At 49.0% G+C, this 21,251-nt stretch overlaps 1 protein-coding gene and 1 long non-coding RNA gene across 2 annotated transcripts in view; one reads left to right on the forward strand and one right to left on the reverse strand.

The window, feature by feature from the left end:
• LOC148477726 (uncharacterized) overlaps nt 1–18,498 on the reverse strand; it is a 274,964-nt gene extending 256,466 nt beyond the window's left edge. The window contains exon 1 of the long non-coding RNA XR_015872482.1: nt 18,358–18,498. This is a non-coding gene — a long non-coding RNA (uncharacterized LOC148477726). The remainder of the gene's footprint in view (nt 1–18,357) is intronic.
• The window catches only part of LOC148477729 (high affinity immunoglobulin gamma Fc receptor I-like), a 34,956-nt gene extending 14,119 nt beyond the window's left edge, over nt 1–20,837 (forward strand). The window contains exons 3-6 of the mRNA XM_088456302.1: nt 15,967–16,113; nt 17,272–17,340; nt 18,403–18,419; nt 20,473–20,837. Coding sequence (XP_088312428.1) covers nt 15,967–16,113; nt 17,272–17,340; nt 18,403–18,419; nt 20,473–20,511 — 272 coding nt within the window. The 3' untranslated portion in view covers nt 20,512–20,837. The remainder of the gene's footprint in view (nt 1–15,966; nt 16,114–17,271; nt 17,341–18,402; nt 18,420–20,472) is intronic.
• Nucleotides 20,838–21,251: the final 414 nt, after the last annotated feature.

Consider the following 21,251-nt stretch of genomic DNA (forward strand, 5'->3'; position numbering starts at 1 on the left):
CTCTGTGGTGTCCGTGCCTGACGTCATCACCTATACCCCGAGGTATCCTGTGGATACCCTATGGACTCTGAAAAAAGCTCATAAATGGGGGGGGGGCGACTTGTGGGGGATCTCATGGACCTTATAAGGGGCATGTAATAAACCTCTTTGCCCAAGGAGCCTAATTTTTCTTGTTCGTTCCCCCTTATGTCAAAAGCTGGCTACACCACCGTTGCCAAGTGCAAGAATATAATTATATCCATGATATCTCACACAATCACCTAGTACTCCAAGAAGCTATAATTGTTGCTGGCTTCTCCTCTGTACTGAAGAAGGTGCTGCTACGAGTATTTATGACGTCTGACACCATCACCTAGTACTTTAAGAAGCATAATTGCTGCTGTACTGAAGAAGGTGCTGCTATTAACTGTAACGTGAATTATTAGTTCATAGTAATTGTTGTTCGGGCATTTTCCTAATCATCTATATATGTGTTGGTAGCAAATGTTTATTTCAATAGACAGGCTAAAGCGCACACAGTGCTGTAACAGGGCTCTATTCCGCCTTGTACTGAGCCTGCCCCCTAAACCCATGTCGTCACACCTAGGGGTGAGGCTTCCGGCTCCGATACTTAGACCAATGCGGCAGCTCCATAGGTTGCCTGTGTGGAGAGTCCCTCGGACGCTCCGGGCGGATCTACAGCAGCATTAGGGGCTGCAGGGTACTATTCCAGGCACTCTGCAAGCCACATACAGAGACGCAAACAGTTGGAGTCTCTTCCATAAGTACCTGCACTGCGCAAACAGAACCACCAAGCTTAAACGCCTGCCCAGAACAAAGACTCACAAATCAGTCACTCGGTCCGCATCCACCCCCGGCAAAGGACTAGCGCCGCTCAGTCCAGCCACCACAGGACACAGGCAGCTTCCACATGCGCTGTGGCGATAGACGCTCACTGACCCAGCACGGTCACAACAACCAGGGATACACTTCCGGCGAGTCCACATCCCAGCAACGTCGGCGACTCAGCGCCCCTGAGCACAGCCACCGGGCCATCGCACGCCAACGACGCTGACCACCAAGCAACCACACTGACCGGGACAGCCCCCCACGGCAGTACCGCAGCAACATACGGCCCACGTTAATACCTCCCTGTACACCCGGCCAGGGTAAGGCGACCAGTACTCACCCAACAGCGACAGGCACCCACCTGGACCCAGAGGACCACACACCTACCGGTAGGTCAATTATGCACACTAACTGTGGGATGCCACAGTACACACAAATACAGAAGGGGACCACATGGAGCACATCCCGGCAAACACTCGGTTCTTAATACTGTTGCCCATAGGTCCAGCAAGGGGTAATGTGTGAATTGCATGGAGTGTAGACCCCCCTACTTAAATCTCCCGAGTCAGTGCTCCCCCCAATAGACTTCCTCAAACTGAAACACCAAAGACTGCCTGAACCCACACTGTGGGGAACAAGAAGACACTGTTGAAATTTTCTAAGCACAACTTGTATGCACATTTGGGACACTGTGTAAATGACTGCACCCTTCAAACGGGTCCTCACAACTACTGCAAGCTTAAGATTGTACACCCCAATAAAGATCCTCTCACGTAACCCATCCCAGTCTGGTCTGTATATCACTCCACACCCACCCGCATATACCCCAACCCCCACACCATACCATGAGTGCCTGTTACCCACCTCTGTATATCAAGCCACATACAGGTGCTGTGTGGTAGCAACTGTTCCCCCCACTGGGCCCTGAGATCTATGCCGCAGTTCCGCTCGCACACCCCTGGTTACGGTCTTGCACGCACAGGCACCGCTGTTCAGTACTTAAACAAAACACCCGTAAAATTGTATGTACAATGACATGTTTTGTACAAGGTCACGTAACTTTACGTTCAAAAGATCCTTACAGTATGTTGTGGTATGTAGAGTTACTTCAAATAAAATTGGAGAATACGCAAAGTAGAAGTTAACTGCCTTTAAAATGGAGGTACATCAATTCTATATGCTCTAAAGAGAACAACCAGAACATTTTGGTCATGTATTAGGCAGAAAGGTGAAGATATTTTTTAATAAAATATGGGGCCTATTTATCACTAGGCCAGTTACACTGGCGCTTAGTGTGTTTTTTATAGCTGCTTATCTGATATGTACCGCCCACCCTTGTCTAACTACAGGTGCAGACTTGTGAGGGGGTGTAATAACCTCCGATTCGGCAAAAACTGTAGCGATTCCTTGTCATCATATTTAATGGAATATAAACAAATGCAAAGTTGCCAAAAACTCAATAAAATCAATCTCGATGTGACGCAAATACCAACCGGATTATTATTATATCATACCATACCATACAACTCCCCTGATGCAGTAGCCAGTGAATTATGAAGTCACCAAAAAATGGCACCTGAGTAACTTGCTAAATAATACATGGGGCTGGCAGATAGATGTTAATGCGGTTTCCTCAGATGATCACTATAATTATTTGAAAAAAGGAGAGTTATGGCAAACTTACCTCTAATTAACTCTCTTTCTTCGAAGTCCATATGGTCCATAGGAAGACAATGAGATTTAAGTGGTGGATAGGAGGACCGGACACCAAACAGTTAAGCTTTTGCTATGCCAGGATGCCCAGGTCCTCCCCCCAACCCCCATGCCCCGCCCACAGCATGAGGCAATCAGTTTTGTCATCAAGCCCAACGCAGCAGCTGGATAGGAGAAAAGTAAAACTAGTACACCAAAGAATGATACTCTCACACAACAGAGATAGAAACCGGTTACCAAAAGAAGAAACCCATAGAAGCCAGGTGTGTCAGGGCGAGTGCCCTGTGGACACTATGGACTTAACGTGCACGAAGAACCACTGACAAATACCACAGAGCCACAGGAGGGACAAAAGGAGGTTGTATACAGAGGACACCCTGAAGGAAGGTGTGAACCCGGTAGTTGAGCAATTCTGCGCTGGAACCAGATGGACAGAGCAGAGACGTGCACTTTCAGAGAGACAAGACGGAGTCTGAGATCCAAACCTGCTTGAAGGAAGGCTAGGATCCGAGAAACCTGAAAAACCTGAAGGGTCATAGCTTCCGGTAGCACACCACTGGAAGTATGTATGCCATACCCAATGATAGACCCAGACGGAGGCCGGCTTTCGCGATCTGAGCATGGTCTGGACCACAGAGCGAGAAAACCCTTTGGACCTTAGCAGTGATGTCTCAAGAGCCACGCCGTCAAAGACTGATGGGCCAGGTCCAGATGTAGAGAGGGACCCTGAGACAACAGGCCTGGTCATTGAAGAAGTTGGAGAGAAGTGTCTATGGAGAGACTCTGAAGATCAGAGTATCAATGGCGTCTGGGCAAAGCTGGAGCTACCAACAGGACCGTGCCCCCTTCTTCCGAAAGACCCGAGGAAGAAGGGAGACTGAAGGGAAGAGGTTTGCCAAATGGAAGGTCCACTTCACTGACAAGGCGTCCATAAAGGCTGCTTCGGGGGCCCCTTGTCCTGGTCCCATACACACTGGAAGCTTGTGGTTGTGCCGCGAGGCCATGAAGTCCACATCCAGTAGACCCCATTTCTCCACCAGGAGCTGGAAGACTTCTGGGTGTAGATAACCACTCCCCGTTGTGAACGTCGTGACAGCTTAGGAAATCCGCTTCCCAATTGAGAATCCCCGGGACGAGTACTGCGGAGATGGCGTTCGGCCCATGTGAGAATGAGTGACACTTCTGCCATTGCTGACCGACTTAGAGTGCCTCCCTGGTGATTGAGGTAGGCCACCGCCGTGGCGTTGTCGGCCTGTACTTGTACTGGCCTGCCATGAAGAATATCCTGAGCCAGAGTGAGGTCTCTGTGGATGGCTCAGAGTTCTAGGACGTTGATTGGTAAAATCGCCTCGGCTGGTGTCCAGTGTCCTTGGAAGGAGTGCTGGACGATCATTGCGCCCCACCCGCGGAGGCTTGCGTCCATGGTGAGGAGTACTCATTCCGGATACAAAATGGACGACCTATGTTTAAGTGAATCCTCTGTAACAGCCAGGAGAGGGACAGGCAAACTGCTGGAAAGAGGACCATTGTCTGGGATCTGATAAGATGGGGCAGCCCATTCCACTTGGAGAGGATTAGGTGTTGTAGGGGCCTGGAGTGGAACTGAGCGAACGCCACCAGGTCGAAGGCGGATTCCATGGACCCCAAAGGTCTGCGTTGCTGAGTGAATTGACACTAGGCGACTGTGGAGTAACCTGCGCACTTATTGCTGCAGTGCGGAGACCTTGTCTGCTGTCAGGAAAATTCTCTGAGAATCCAGAAGAGCTCCCAGATGTACCATCCTCTGTAAAGGAGTCAGGGAAGATTTTTTTCTAGTTGTTCAACCAGCCGTGCCTCTGTAGAAAGGCAAAGGATACCTGAAGATGGCGGTGAAGGACCTCTGGAGAGCATGCTATGAGCAAGAGCTCGTCCAAGTATGGAAGTAGCCCGATTCCCTGACGACGCAGGTAGTCTTACATAACTGCTATGATTTTGGTCAAGATCCACGGAGCTGTAGTAAGCCCAAAGGGCAGTGCCTGAAATTGGAAATGTTGCTGTAGGACAGCAAACCGGAGATACCACTGATGGGAGAACGCTATAGGTACATGTAGATAAGCATCCTGAATGTCCAGAGATACCATAAAGTCCCCAGATTCCATAGCTAGGACAATAGAGCGGATAGTTTCCATACGAAACCTGGGCACCCTGATAAACTTGTTCAGATACTTGAGGTTGAGGAAAGGCCGATGAGACCCATTGGGCATCTGAACCAAGAAAAGGGTGGAATACAAACCGTTCCCACGCTGTGACGATGGGACTGGAATTATTACCGCCACGTGCAGCAAAGACAGAATGGCCTTCTGTAGGAGCAGGACTTTGCTCAGGTCTGATGGAGGGCCTGTGTAAAAACTGCTGGGGGGGGCACTTCTTGTACCCAGGCATTTGTGGTGGTCCGATTCCAGAATTTGGCTAACTGAAGAAGTCGGCCTCCCACTCTGGGGTCCCCAGGGAGAGACCCGCAACGTCAGGTTGAAGGTTTGTCCTCGGATTTAGCAACTTCTGGTGGCCCAAGTCTGCTTGGTCCTGGGCTTGGCGGCCTTTGTGGATGCAGACTACCGTGGAAAGGACTGACCTTTAGCTTTTCCCTAGGGACGAAAGGACCTAAAGGGTGACATCCAAGGCATCGGTGTAGATGCTGAGAGCAGAAAAGCAGTCTTAGCAGCCACTAAGGTAGCCACAATTTTGCCCAACTCTGTGCCAAATAGGATTTCCCCAGTGTATGGCAGTGATTCCAAGGCCTTCTTAGAGTTTGTGTTGGCCTTCCATGAACGAAGTCAAATGATACAGCGGGCTATTACCGAAGTAGCAGATGCCTTGGAAGCCAGGAGACCAGTATCCAAAGCCGCTTTTCCCAAATAGGAGGCTGCATCCCTGATGTGGGAGATGTAGGACAGCTGTTCCCAGGAAGCATCAATGGGAAATGTGCCCTCTAGAGCATCTGCCGAGCTCTCAATGGCTTTGGCCACCCAGGCAGTAGCTATGGCTGGATGAGTAATAGCTCCTGTAAAAGAATACACAGATTTGAGGCAAGCTTCAATATTCCTATCAGTCGTTTCCTTAAGGGAGGATGCTGTAGGGATAGGTAAAGTAGAGCTTTTAACTAGATGCGTCACATGGGAATTTACTGCTCGGGGAGCTTCCCATTTAGCACAATCAGCTGCTGGAATAGGGTAAAAAGAAACCAGACGTTTTGGGGGCCGAAACTTTTTACTTGGCATATTCCATGCCGCGCTCATGAGCTCAGAACGCTGATCAGCGTGAGGAAATTCCGCTATAACCACTTTCTGTCTCTTAAAAAGTGGCTGTTTTGTTTTAGGAACGGGCTCAGCATCTTCTAACTGAATAATTGATTTGACAGCCCGCACTAGTGCAGGTACATTCACATTAGACTGAGGATCGTCCTCCCCTGAGGGGGGCTCAGGGAGAGAGAACTGCGTCATCTGCCTCCCCAGATGACACCTCAGGATCTGAGAGCTGTGTAGACTGTGAGGATAGCACAGCACGCTTAGTAGCATTACTAGGTAGGGGTCTCTCACTTTGCAACAATTGCTGAAAAGCTGTAGAAGTAGCCGCTAGACTCTGCACTGAGGTAGAAAACAGGTCTACCCATGGAGGAGGCATAGGATGTACTGGTATCGCCTGTACCTGTTGTGGCAACCCCATTGGAGGAATTATGGCCGGGACTGCTAGGCGGTCCGCAATTGTAGCCAACACCTGTGAGAAGGAAGCCCAGGCGGGTTCCTGAGCAGGGGCTAGTTGGCCTGGTGTATTATAACAAGTTGCACATAGCCCATCCTGAATTAAATCCTCCTGGGTTAAGCCTGCTGAACAGTACCTGCAAGAGAGCATTATAGGAGCAGCAGTCTGTTTGCTAGATATAGCTGCAGGATATTACAGCACACAATATGGCACTGAGCAGTGTGTAACCACACAGTATGTGATAGCCTTCACAAATACGTGTAGCTGTGAAGTACAGGGAACCTCCTAATACACCGGTATTTCAGGGTCATTGTGAAAGAATAGAAAAATGCATAAGCTGACAGAGAGAAAAACACAGACAGCAGCACTAGCATAAGTCACATACAATGCAGAAAATAAATATAACTGCAGTGGGCACTAAAATCAACTACTCAGACCAAAGTGGCTGGTAGGAAATAGCGCTACATAACCTGGCTCCTAGGAAAGGTATGTGAGGAGACTGGACCCAACGTTCCTGGAGAGAGTTGTGGCTGCTGTTTAGAAAATGGCCCCCAGAGGTCTCTAAGGGGCCCGGGGGAGGAGCAGCTCAGTGGCGGCAAGACCACAGTGGAATGGTGCTCTGAGCTGGGGGAGGGGCCGCAGAAAGAAAAAAAAAAAAAAGAGCTGACCTCCCCTAAGCTGACATTACCCACCTTTCCTCTTGCGCCAGTAACTTTAGTCCTGGTGGTCTAGTGGAGTCCTGGACGGACTGGTGTCTACATCAGCACCTCCAGTCTGTCTCCAGAGACCAGAGGTATGACTGCGCTAGACGCTGATTCCCATGAGCGGGAACCGCCTTACCTGTCCCCGTGTCCCGGCTGCAGTCTGGGGTCTGCCCGAGGAGCCTGCTAGCAAGGCCCCCCGGTGCTCTCTTCTCCGCACGGCAGTAACTGGATCCCCGCAGAATGCTTCCTGCAACTGTATAATGTATTACAGGTCCACTATAGACATTGGGGCATATCTATAAGGGGCTTTTTGGTTACTTACCATTGAATCCTTTTCTCGGAATCAGGCTGGGGGACATTGGACGGATGGTCGGTTGTGGGCTGAAGCAGGCACTGACACTGTAGGTTTAACTCCTAGCTCCTCCCCCTGCAATCCCACAATTCCGGAGAGGAATAGCAGGAACCCCATGAAACTGTCAGAACAGCCAAACAAACCAGTAGGGTAAAGACCGGTCAAGAACCAAACAGCTCACACGACTGAGCGTGAGGGATGGAGCGTAGCGTCCCCCAGCCTGACTCAGAGAAAAGGATTCAACGGTAAGTGACCGAAAATCACCTTTTCTCCTTCATCAAGGCTGAGGGACTCTGGACCAAGGGACGGTGAAAAGCCGCCCCCCAGGGAAGGGAACGATCGGGCTGCATGACCGGAGAACTGTACGCCAAAAGTGGGTGCCGCCGGAGGCGAAAGAACCTGAAACTTAAATATGAGCAAACATGCGTACAGTGGATCTGTGCATCTGAAGACCCGTGTCATGTTGCCCAAGAGATCGCAGCCGCCCTAGCGGAAGGTGCTGGCACCCAGTCTGATGTTGGTCAACCCGTCCCAGAATAGGTTGTATAATGGCCGAGCTGATCCAAAGCGGAAGGGTCTGGTGAGTAACTGGCCAACCATGTTCCAACGCATCCTAAAGAACCCGCAGAGAACAGTGCGGCATACCAAAGAATACACGTCCAAGGAAAATCTGCAGAACTCAGCCTAACTAGCAGAGACAGATCATCCCAGTCCCGAGAATTCACCAAAGGAGTCCATATAGCGGAAGGACAACATCCGAAAATAACTACACTACAGAAGGGCTACGCAGCCCATAAAAATGGTGCCTATCTCCTCAGGCACTTATCGAAGACTGGAATTGTGGGATTGCAGGGGGAGGAGCTAGGAGTTAAAGCTACAGTGTCATTAAGTGCCTGCTCCAGCCCCCAACCGACAATCCCATGGTCCGCTGTCCCCCAGCGTTGATGGAGAAAAATAAATATTTGCAAGAAGTCCCACTGATTACACCCTTTTTATAGGGCGGGGGCTGGGGTATTTTACCGCTAATATTAAGCAGCCCCAGGTTTTAAGATGGATGGACCAAAGTAGAGACACTGCATTTCCATCTGCACAACAGGATTCTATGGGGGCTGTTGAGCTGTCGGATTTACCTAACTCCCAAAAACAAGGCATTACGGACTTTGGTCCTGTCTGGCAATGCCAACTGAAGACGCATCAGCCCATTAGTAGTGTGTGTGGTACCAGAAAACACTAAAAATTAAGTGTAATAAATACAATAAATATGCCTAAAATGATAGTAAAAAATAATATAATATATAATAAAATGTATAATAAAATAATATATAAAAACGGATCTGCAGTGTGTAATCAGTTAATAGGACACACAAAATGCATACTTAAGGTGCCTATCCATTAGACGACTTTTTGAACAATCAGACCAAAATTCGTCAGGTTCCACATGTTCGCAGATAGGAGGTCGGTCTCCTGCACTGAAAGACGTTCAGTGAACGCTGTTCAGTGCGGGCACCGCAACCGGCGACCTGTAGGACTGAACGCTAGACGTTCAGTTTTTCACGTCGCCTAATGGATAGGCCCCTTCAAAAGAGGTTTATAGTCCCTTTTGTATGAATGTGGTCAAGTGCTTTTAATTTGTAACCAAAGCAGCTCTCTTAAACAAATTAAATTATATGTGGTACCAGAAAGCGCTAAAAATTAAGTGTAATAAATACAATAAATATGCCTAAAATGACAGCAGCAAAAATAATAAAATATATAATAAATGTATAAAAAAAAATGTATACTAAAAAAAGTATAATAAAAACGGATCTGCAGGGTGTAATCAGTTAATAGGACAAACATAAAATGCACACTTAAGAGGTTTATAGCCCCTTTTGTATGAATGTGGTGATTAACCTCTTGGGTTCCGGAACAGTAAGTACTGAAAAACTTTCCCTGTCTTACCCTACCGAGTGATGATCTGTTCACAGTGAGTGCAGCTAGCCGACGTGCCGCTGTTGTTCCTGACCGACATAACGGCTCCTAGGGTCAGCGGTGTTCACTCCGTCCGGCTTTTGGCAAGCGGCTGTCCGATCACTCTGCTCCCTCCTGAGTGCATATAAATACACATATACAGGAGGAAACCCAGCACCTTCCAGCACACTGCAACCTGCCACAGGGTGAGGTTAAAAACAAGAGATATGGTAAGAACTTACCTTTGTTATCTCTGTTTCTACGAAGTCCATAGGGTCCACAGGGTTGACCTTGGGGTATAGGTTGGGAACCAAATCCGGGCACCACGCAGTTAAAGCTTTTAGCTCCCAGGATGCACTTGGGTCCACTCTCCCTATAACCCCACCCCCCAGCCAGAGGCACCTCAGTTTGTAAGTAGCCAAAGGCCGGAGGAGGAGAGAAAGAATGAGAAAACTGGAACACTCAAGAACCATACTCACAGAAAAGGAGACTGGAAATCGGTGACCAGTAACACAGCCCATATGAAGCCAGGTGCGTCAGGGCGGGACCCTATGGACTTCGTAGAAACAGAGATAACAAAAGGCAAGTTCTTACCATCTCTCTTGTTTTCTACTTCAGGGTCCATAGGGGGTCCACAGGGTTGACCTTAGGGATGTCCCAAAGCAGTTCAACCAAGGGTGGGGACGCTCCTGTGCTGAGAGGAGAATCCGTCGCCAAAAAGGAAGCATCCTGAGAGGCAAAGGAAACCAATGCCTAGAACCTTAAAAAGGTGTGGACAGAAGACCACGTGGTCACCTAGTAAGGCAAAACAGCCGAGGCGCCACAGCAAGCCTCCCACGAGGGTTACATGGCCCGAGAAAAAACAAGCCTCAACGACAGAAATGCCTACCCATGGGTAGGCCCCTGAGGAAGACATACGAGGCCATCCAGCCAACATTTCATTATAGGCCGGCCATCCTTTCCTGTGAAAACCAAAAACCGCAGACCACCAATAAGGAGTCCGATTTCCATAAGGAATCTGAACGGATCACATAAATCCAAAGAGGCCGGACCACAGTCAATGAGGCCACACCAGCCGAGAGGACTGGGGACTGAATGGCCGTACCTTAAGTTCCAGAATAATATGGAACCTAAAAACCACTTTAAGAAGAAACACAGGGCGAGAGCAACTCACACCCTGACATGATGCCCTCCAGAAGAAGGAGCCACATGAGAACGCTCCCAATTCAGACACTCTCCTGGTTGATATAAACACCCTAAGAGAGAGAGAGTCTAAACAATAGACCATGTAATGGCTATCACAACCAGCGGTTCCATTGACTGTCCCCGGAGGGAACAAAGAACCACTACTAACTCCCAAGGAGTCCCCAGGGAGGACAAATGGAGGCATAATCCAGAAAACACTCCAAAGGATGAACTGGATACCAGAGTGGAGCAACTCCACCTCTTAACCATACTGAGTGTAGAGATCCGCACTGTCAGGAAGGCCAGGCCGAGGGTGAAACCCAAGCCAGCCGGAAGGAATGCCAGAATATCTGGAGATCCTGGACACCGGAGGATCGTATCGACAAGTACAATACCATAAGAATTATGGCTGCCACAGTTTGTGGTAGGTCCCAGCAAAAGCTGATCTATGTGCTCTAATCATTCCAACGATGACAAAGCCAGGGAAGCCGTAAGACCACTGTAGGGACGTAGTCAAAGACAAACGACCCAGGTCCAAGGCAAAACCAAGGACCCTGAGACAACAGGTCCGGGCAGTGAAGCATCAGGAATGGAGTAACGATGGAGAGACTCCGAAAATCCAAGTACCCCTGACATCTGGGGCAATCAGGAGCCACCAGCATGAAAGCATCTCCGTCTCGATTGAAACACTTCCCTCGAGGAAGAAGGGAGACTGGAGAACACAGGTACGCAAAGTGGAAGGACCACTTCACCGACAAAGTCACTGAAGGTTGCTTCAGAATCCCCAGAGCTGGACTGTAACACCATAGTGTGATAAAGTCAGAAGGCCATGAGGGACACCTCAGGAGGGCCCCCCCCCCCCTGCTCACCAGGAGATGAAACCTCTCTTGGGGAAGAGACTAGTCCCTGGGATGCACGTCGTAACGGCTGAGGACTCCCGCTTCCCAATGGAGAGCACCTGAAATGAACACTGTCGAGATGGTCGGGAGAAGACCCTCAGACAATGTCCGAATGTATGACATACCTGACATTGCCACCCAACGAACAGTGTTGCTAAAAAGGAAGCCACTGTCCTGACCCTGTCGGACTGAACCCTTTCAGGTTCACCGGCAAACAAGAATTATGCCAGAGTGAAGGGCCCAAGACAGACTAAAGATCCAACAAGTTAATTGACAGGGTGGAATCGACAGACGTCCAACTGCCCAGAAATGGATGCGAACCAGACACTGTCCATAGCAAAGAATACCCTGGACGAGATGGCCATAGCCACCCGGAAAGGAACCGACTTGCCTCCGGAGAAAGCATCATCGTTTGAACAGTGATCTGACAGAAAAAACTCGTTCCATCTGGAGATAAGCCAATTATGGAAAGGCCTGGAATAGTACTAAGCCCATTCCACCCATCCAAAGGCAGACACTGAATATTTGACCATGCATCCCAGAGTGTAAAGACATATGTCGACTGCGCAGACATCCATGTACTCCTAATGGAAGAGTGGAGATTCCGTCTTACTCCAGAAGAATTCTCAGATTCTGAGAATCCAGCAGGGCTCCTAGATGAAGAACACCCAGAGAGGGATGCAGGGAGGACTTTTTCCCCGTTGATTAAACGCCTGCACCCTGAAGAAGCCACGGTCATCCTGACCTGGCTGTAAAGTACCCCGGTGATCCTGCTAAGAGCAGGAGGCCGTCCAAGTACAGGAGCATTGGGATATACTGAACAGGAGAACTGTCAGAAAATTCAGAACGCTGGTAAACCCCTGTGGGACTGTAGACAGTCCCAACAGGCAGAGCCCAAAAAATTATAAGTGTTGCTGTGATACAGCAAACCTCAGTCCATGTTGAGGAAAGGTCTCCAAGTACCCGTAGGCACGCGTCGTGTATATCCAGTGACACCATAAAGTCCCCCGGCTCCAAACATAGTATGATGGAGCATAGGGATTGTCTCCTGAGCCCAGGTAGCTTTAGGAACTGGTTCAGGGAATTGAGACAGAGAATAGGCCAAAGAGGACCATTCAGCCTCCGCACCAGAAAGAAAGCAGAACAACCAGTCCCTCGCTGAGAAAGTGGGGATGGCCTAATTAGCTCCGCTTACCGCAACAACTGTATAGCTTTCTGGATTTGTAAGGCCCTGTTCGGGTCTGAATAAGGGCCTGCGTACCATCACCTGGAAAGAGTCCGCCTGAGCAAAGAGGGCGTACCCTCCTACCACGTAGCGGCGGCAACTTGACACTAGTACCGGGCGAACTGAGAAAATCGCCATCTCCCAGTGGTAGGCCTGTCTCGTCAGGCTGAAGATATATCCGTAGGTTCAGAAGCAGGATCGGCTGGCAGTCCAGGCCTACTCGGTACCGGATATATCGACCCTTGTAGAGGCCGACAGTTTATGAAGCAACAGACCTTTAGGCTGACCCAGAGGACAAAAAGACTTAGTCTGAGGCCTTGTAGTGGACATAGCTGAAGGCGGTAAACTTGTCGTTAGTAATACTGCCCATGTTACTACAATCTTGTCAAGGTCAGGACCAAACAAGATCTACCCCATAGATGGTATCTGCACCTCTGCATTCCCAGAGCGCAGCCATAGGGTTTTACGGAGGATACAGCCGCAGCCGGAACTCTTAAAGTTAGGAGACTGGTATCCAATATAGGCATGTCCACCTATGACAACTGCATATAATACGTGAGCGACCAAATACATTGAACCCCAGACCAGACGTGATGGAGAGGAAAAAACATTACAAATGCATCAGCTCAGTATGCAATAGTATTAACCAACCATGCTATAGCCATGGTAGGATGGGTAACAACCCCTGAAAGCAAGTATACTGATGTCAGGCAGAGTTACCACCTACGGATCCGAAGAATCCGACCACGCAGGAATGGGAGGCGTAGTACCGTCTGTAATAAGACGAACAACATGCCCATCCACCCCAGGAGGGGCTCTTGATGACCTTCAGGGAATTTGGGACAGGAGGCCAAACACTGTTGTAATACCTCATATCTGGCAACAGCCAGAGTCCCGCCATGCGAACCACCCGCTAGTCAGCAACAGGGAACCCGAAGGCACGTAATACTGAGGGTGTATGATACAGGTGCAGGTCAACATTCACTCTACCAGAATGGACCTGCTACCAGCCCTAAAACAGGGATAATAAAACCTGAAATAGGCTTCCCCATGTGTAAGAGGGAAAGAGTCTAAAACAGTATCCAGTTCACGGCAGAGCAAACTGGGAAGTAACCACAGGGCGTCAACCACGCCAATTGGCGTTTCATAGAAAACGACATCCACCCAGGGTGGCTGTGCTAATCCCTGCAAGGGGAATGGCAGACTATTGTGGCACCAGGGGGAATTCATATACTGCCAAAACCCCCTGTAGGGAGCGGTAGTCTGTGTCACAGGGGAAGAGTGCAAGAAACTGCAAGATACCCTGAGATGAAAAGGGCAGTATGGTGAAGTAACCCCCAGGTGAGGTAAAACAATGGGGCCCGCCCGGCGATCCGCAATTGAGAGGATCCCGAGAAAACAAACCGCCCAAGGGGGTCGTGAAAGGGGCCGGCACCAGATGACACCACATACAGAACCCTTTATGAGTTCAATCCTCCGCACTAACACCTGCAGCACATGGCTTGCAGGATAGTAAAAATGGGTGCAGTATAACGCTCTATCTCCTGGTCAGACATATCTGACCAAGCTTGGCGGGAAAATCAAGCAGCATTATACTGGTCCTGACTGATGCTAAAATTAGCTGCAGGGACCCATTTTCAGCGTATGCAACACACAGTTCCATCTAAAATATGGCAACGTGCAGCACGCAACAGTATGTGACAAACCTCACAAATATTAACGAGTATATACATGTGAGGTCTCAGAACCACCCTAAGTATAGCTGTAGAAGGGCAGATTGTTCTTTATTCTCACCTGTCAGTGTATATCTATCCCTTTTCTTTACAGACAGTCAGCACTAGCATAAGTCACATACCATGCAGATATATACATATATACATGAACATGTCATATAATATACTGCACTATTACACTGCATGCAACTTACCCAGATTCAGTGTCTGGGAAGGCTACAGCGCTGTGTACACTGACCTGATGGTGAGTTATGCAGGGGGACTGGACCAACTGACATCTCCGGAGATTTCTGCTGCACCACAAAGAAATGGCCGCTGGAGACCTCAGAAGAAGAGTGGCCCGCGGAGGAAGCAGCTCAGCGACGCCAGACTATAGATACTGAAAGGCGCGCTGAGCTGAGGGGAGGAGCCGCTATAACAGGGAAGGCTGCCTCCCCTGGCCGGCTATTAACCCCCGGGACACCGGCTTCCTGCACCGATCACTAAGTCCCTGGTGGTCTAGTGGACACGGGGTATGGGGGCCCGCCACCACTGCCGGCGCCTCCGGTCTGTCCCCAGAGACCGGAGGTACAGAACTGCATTTCAAATGCGCGGATCACCGCAAGCGGTAACCCGCGCCTTACCTGCTCCCCGTGGATCCGGCAGCAGTCCTGGGCGCCCGCAGAGTCCGGCTAGTACAGACTCTGGGGTCCCGCTGAGATCCCCAGATCTGTACTGGCGTCTCAGCGCCAGCGGGGTGACGGAGCGGCAGCTTAGACGTCCTATGGACAGTCCGACGCTGCCGTTCTGAAGAATCCAAAGTAAAAATAAAAACTTTGTCCTTTGAAAAAAATAAAGCTTAGGGGCTGCTAATCAGCTCCCCACTGCACTAAACGGTGACCTGACTCCGGCCGGGCGCCAACTTAAACTGAGGTGCCTCTGGCTGGGGAGCGGGGTTACAGGGAGAGTGGACCCAAGTGCATCCTGGGAGCTAAAAGCTTTTACTGCGTGGTGCCCGGATTTGGTTCCCAACCTATACCCCAAGGTCAACCCTGTGGACCCCCTATGGACCCTGAAGTAGAAATATACATTTACACAGATTGGGGAGATTTATCAAACCTTGGAGGGAGATAAAGTGGAGAGGGAGAGAGTACCAGCCAATCAGCTCCTACCTGCCATCTTACAGGCTGGTTTTGAAAAAATTACAGTTAAGTAAAGTACAAACCAATCAGCTCCTTTCTCCAAAGCTTTGATACATCTCCCTCGATTAGCCTGTACACTCCCCCCCCCCCACCTTCCTTCTATACCAACCTCCCCATGTAATCTACAAATCAGAGTTAAGTTGCATCATAGTCATGAAATGTGCAGGAAGCGCATTGGACTAAGGTGAGCTGAATTGTTGTGCCCTGATAGGATGTAGGGTCGGGGGCACTAATGGTGCTTCCCGATTCCTGGCAACCTAGGCAGGGTTGTAGATAGCAATGGAGGGTCTGGGTGATGGGGGAAGGTGTACCCCCATTGCACATCAGACCCCTACCGGCCCTTTAGAAAAGCCCAGGTAATTCGAACCCAGCCCTCTCGGGCCCCTGACCCTAGGCTGCAGCCTGATCAGCCCAATGGTTATTGAGGTGCTGACTCACTCCTGTGTGTTCCCTTACAGAGAGAGGAATCCCGAGTACAATACTTATTGGGGCCATAGTGGGACCCCTAGTGGTCATATCCCTCATCTCTGCCCTGCTCGTCTGGAAATGTCGGCATAAAAGAGATTCATCGTATCAAGGACCGAATCCAACAGACACAGCAGCAGGTAACTATGAACAATTACAGATACAAGAAAACAGATACAAGAAAACAGGTACAAACACCACGGGCTGGGCATGCGGGGTGCGACTCAGGGGCATGCGGGGTGCGACAAACTTCACTCCACTGTACCCAACATCGCCACTGCATCAGACGCAGAGTCAGGCCCATAGGCCCAAATGTAAAGGCTTGTGGGCTGCGCTCAGCGCTGAGTTTTTGTTGGTGTAGCCGCTAGATTCTAAGCAGCGTTTTTGTTTTCAGGCTAAATCAGGTCGGTTCTGCCTGAACACAAATTGCTGCTGTAAATCTAAAGGCTCAGCGCTGCATTCAACACACAGGTTATTATATCTGGGCAACGATCTCTCTCGTATATCTCTCAGTATCCTGGAATACATCACATTGGTGCAGAGCAGGGCACTAAGGGAGGTACCTGCAGTAAAAGACACAGCCACGCCCGTGTCCCACTCTGATTCACATCCTAAGTCTGTTGCATTGGCCCAAATAATATAAAAGTACAATACACATACAATCACCATCCAGAGGACCAGATTCAGACTTTGCCACTTTCCGCGCTGCGTCTGAGCCGAGCATAGGAAACTATGAGAACCTACGGGCGGCTCAGAGTCATACGCAGCTCAGCGGCATCTGCTCCGGCGTGTTACTGAGCGCCAATGGGGCATTCGCACGGAAGATATATGCTCCAAGCGTGTGCCGAGTACAGGGATCTGTCTGATTCTGGACTAATCTCCAGCACTAAGTACAGTACAGGGATGGCGCTAATTTCCGGCTACTCTCACAAGCTGATGGATGGGAGCAGTGCGACCGCAGAGAGGCGGCCTAGCCCTAACACAGGCGGAGATGCGCATTTATTTCCCAGCACACAATGCGACTGCACCTGCTTATAACTGTGAATCAGGCCCAGGGTGAGCAAACAGCGATAGATAATAATATGCGTTTCCCGCTGCGCCCTGTGTATAACATTGCAGCATCTATAGACAAACTCCACCTTTACCTCCATGTAACAGATAGGGAACGATGACTTCAGCCTGTCCTGTTCACTACAGCACTCATATCCTGCTTTACTAGATAGGATAGGATTGGGTAGATTGTGCCTATTACTTGTGTGTGATTTAGGTGACGGCCATTGGTACTCCTGTCTCCGCAGATGACACAAGCCGCGCTCTGGAAGAAGCAGTCTGCTACACTTACCTGGATATAAAGCATGTAACTAAAGGTGTGTATCAGCCAATCAGCAGAGGATAACCGCAGTCGCCATGTACACAGCTCTGCATGGTGACGAGTACTGCCGGAGTTGGGATATTAGGAGGACGGATGACCACGTATCACCCATAGCACCACAGGAAGCTGCCGTTTCCTTCTCCCCCTCTGCCATTGGCCAGACATCCAAATAAAAGCCAAAGGGGCTGGGTCTGATTTGGACACACTGTATTGTGGGTAGCAGCGGAAGCCTGATTTACTACCTTACGCTAATGCGAAAAGAATCCATGCGTCAATCGGGAAGCCGCTATCTACAAAGTTTTTCCACCCACAGCCGCCATCATTAGTAATAGCACAGACCTCTAGCTACAGGCCAGTTCCCCCAACCCTTCGCCCCCAGGCCCCACCCCCACCCTCAATGCCCAGTCGACGGACAGAGATTTCCTGGCCTCTTTGTTGTAACTGCGACCCCATGGGCACTTGGCCGATGTTATCACAGATTATCCGATGCTGCGTCCCTGGACACAGCTGGGATAAATTATGCATGTAGGAGGCATGACGCTTCCCACTGCATTACTATAATTGCAGAGTTGCTTGTGTGCAGCTGTGTAATTCTGTCCTGTGCTGAATCAGGCCCGTAGCCTGTAACACCTGGCTGTACATGTGCATACACTGAGGGCGCTGGCAGGGTAGCTACAGATGGGAAGGGCTTGCTGTCCTCACCAATATGGCAAGTGATCAATCAGCAAATATAGAAAACGGATAGTTTACTGACTAGACTTCGGGGGAGATGTATCAAACCTTAGAGAGATAAGGTGAGGAAGTTGCCAATAGCAACCAATCGGCTATGATCTAGCACAGTCTATGAAATGACAGCTAGAGGCTGATTGGTTGCTGTGGACAACTCTCCACTGTATCTCCCTCAACAGTTTGATACATCTGCCCCCTGGAAACAGGATGGTGACGTTAATTTCATTATTTCTATAACTGCTGTAATAGATAAAACACAGGCTGTATTTATATCTGTACGTACCTCACAAGATGATGATGTCCTCTTCTTCTCTTCCATGTCTGTCAGCTCCTAGAAGTAACAACGTGAGTATTATTATTGTCATTCATATGGACAAAGACATATGCTGCAATGTTTTGTTGATCTGAGTGTAGAGATATTTGGGAGAAGGACACCTGGCAATATAGTTATGCCAGTATAGGAATGTGAGTGAGGTGGCCAGTCAGCAGCAGTCAGCTCTATCCATGGCCGTGTGTGGCCACACCTGACAGACCGGAGTGAGCCGCCCACACACCGGAGCCAGCCGCCAGCTTTATCTCACTCTTGTGTCTGAGGTCTTTCGGCAAACACACTTTAAGGCCTCATTCAGATGTAAACATGAAATGCGGGGGGGGGGGGGGGGGGTTGTCCAAAAGTTAAAACAATTGTAATGCGAACATTTTCGCAATGCGCCTTTTTTCAGTCGCATGAATGTGTGTGCCTAGGCTGGAATGGGCAGTAAGACGTGGTCATTGGCTGTGCAAACGCCAGCAGTTTGCATGCAAGTGCGGCCAAAGTACAGTGAGGGCATGGCGTAAGCATGTACAGACACAAAGTTAAGGTGCCCACACATATAGCGACATTTTACACGATCTGGCCGATTCCGACACATTGGAACGACAGATCGTGTAAAATATGGCCAAATCGTGAGGAAATAGTGAGTCCCCACACACGATCACGATGCGCGTCCCCGCTGGTCGCACATCGCATCTTCAGATCTGCCGTGCAGTAGGGCAGATCTGACAATCTAGGACGCGATGCACTGTAAAAAGTCTGACTGCAGGAGAGATCGTATGAAGATTGGACACCAAATCGTGTGCAGATCGTGTGGAGATCGTGTGCAGAGCTACCCGGGAGAGTTTCAAGGGAAATCGTACACTTCGGCTGATCATGAGCACATCGGTATATGTGTGGGCACCTTTAGACTATAAAGGCCGATGAATAGCTGCAAATGTAAACGTAAGGATAGCGCTGACCCAGGTGTGAGTGTAACATGATGGTGACTGCATGCGATAGGTCACACACGTGTAAACAGTACTCATTTCTGCAAAATCCCTAAATCTGAGGCTCAAAGCCACCTGGGTACTTGTTATCTTCACTATCTGGCCATTAACTGTAATACGTTCACACTGTATACCGCAATATCAGTAATGAGAGTAACTACACCATCAGTCATAGGGGAGGGAGCCGCAGGCAAGGGGAGGGAGCCGCAGGCAAGGGGAGGGAGCTACAGCTAGAGAGCTACATACAGTATGTGGCCAACTCTAACTAGGAGCCAAATTCAATTAGGTGTGATAAGTGGTTTTCGCGGTAAATTATCGCACCCGCGATTTCACAGTAAATTATCACACCTGCGATAATCAAATAGTGAGAAATAAGTAAAAAGTTTTCACCATCTCAAACCATGTGAAAACAAAAGCAAAATCCCTATTTTTGCCTAAAAATGTGAGGATTTCCTTCAGAACCCTTTGGACCCCCCCCCCTTAATGATAAATTACCCCAAAAGATTTTTGTAAGTTGTGTAATTTAGCAAAAGAGGATCGGTCAAATTTTGGATGACATAAAATTCGATAAAAGTGGGTTTGATATTCCGGGGAGTGGTATGGATGCGTCAAGTGTTTTAAACATTGCACGTGGTTGCAGCAGGCGTTTAAAGTTTTTAAAGTGTGCTTTTAGGACACGAAAATTTTAACGTACCCCCAATTTACGTGGAACAGTAATTTCCTGGGATAAGATAGCTCTCTCTCATTTTCTAAAATGTTTTGAAATATGCAAATTACCACCAACCGATGCAATTTAAGTATTTTTATTACGGCCAATAATACATTTCTAAATTCATTTCCGATGTACGTCAGCCATATTTTGAGGGTACAGACTCATGTCCTGAAAAGTTAATGGCGGCGAACGTCTCTATTTGATACTAGACTGGGGGGGGGGTGTAATGGCTCGCACCAAAGTGTGCCAAGAGCCTGACTACGCCATGAGCGTAGAAGTGGTCCTCCGCCAGTACACAGGTGGTGTATAATACATTTATATAAAACTGACAACTTGCACACATGTAAACTAAACAGAGCAGTAACTATTATAACCCACATGTAGGAGGATTCTGCGGTCACGTACGCTGTGGTGAGGTGCTAAGGAGGAAGGAAACAGGAAGCCACCGACCAGATGACTCCGGTACATGTCAGCTGGGCCCACATATTGCTGACACGAAGGCTCCTATTCTCGGACACACTGTGGCCCGTACGCAGGAGAGACACGAGATGGGGGGGAACGGGGTGAAATGTACAGGGGGAGACGTAAGAGAGGCAGAAGTCCAATCACATCACCCCCCGCAATCCTCCACCATCTATGTTGTCACGCAGTAATATAGAATGATGACCTATGTGCTCATATTATCTGTATCATGTTATTATTAGATCAGTTGTATAAAATTAAATTGTATGTAACAAAACCAAAGAAAAATTCTGAAAAAATAAATATAAGAAATGTGATCGTAGAACATGTACGCTTATTTCTGTATCATTAATCATTTTACAAGCATGCAAAAGTGTAAATTCAGCATGGAAATATATATTGAGGGACACAATGTTATATTATTGTGATGTGGCGGCATCTGTTATATAATCTCCTATTAAATGTGTCTAGAGCATGCGCCCTGGACACGGTGCCTGATTCAGACCCGGTCGCTAAACTGCACTCGCTCGCTCTGCGCGAGGTTTGCACAACAGCGCATAAGTTGCAGTGCGCAAACAAGCATCTGCGATGTGAAATCGTCCGCCCGTAGTACACAGCCTGGCCGCTACTTTGAGTGACAGATAGCGCCGTTTGTGGGTGGTAACAGGGGAAGGTGCTTGTGAACGGGGGAGTGGATGTGC

The sequence above is a fragment of the Taudactylus pleione genome, unplaced genomic scaffold, assembly GCF_031769625.1.
Source record: "Taudactylus pleione unplaced genomic scaffold, aTauple2 ptg000696l, whole genome shotgun sequence".
Taxonomy (NCBI): domain Eukaryota; kingdom Metazoa; phylum Chordata; class Amphibia; order Anura; family Myobatrachidae; genus Taudactylus; species Taudactylus pleione.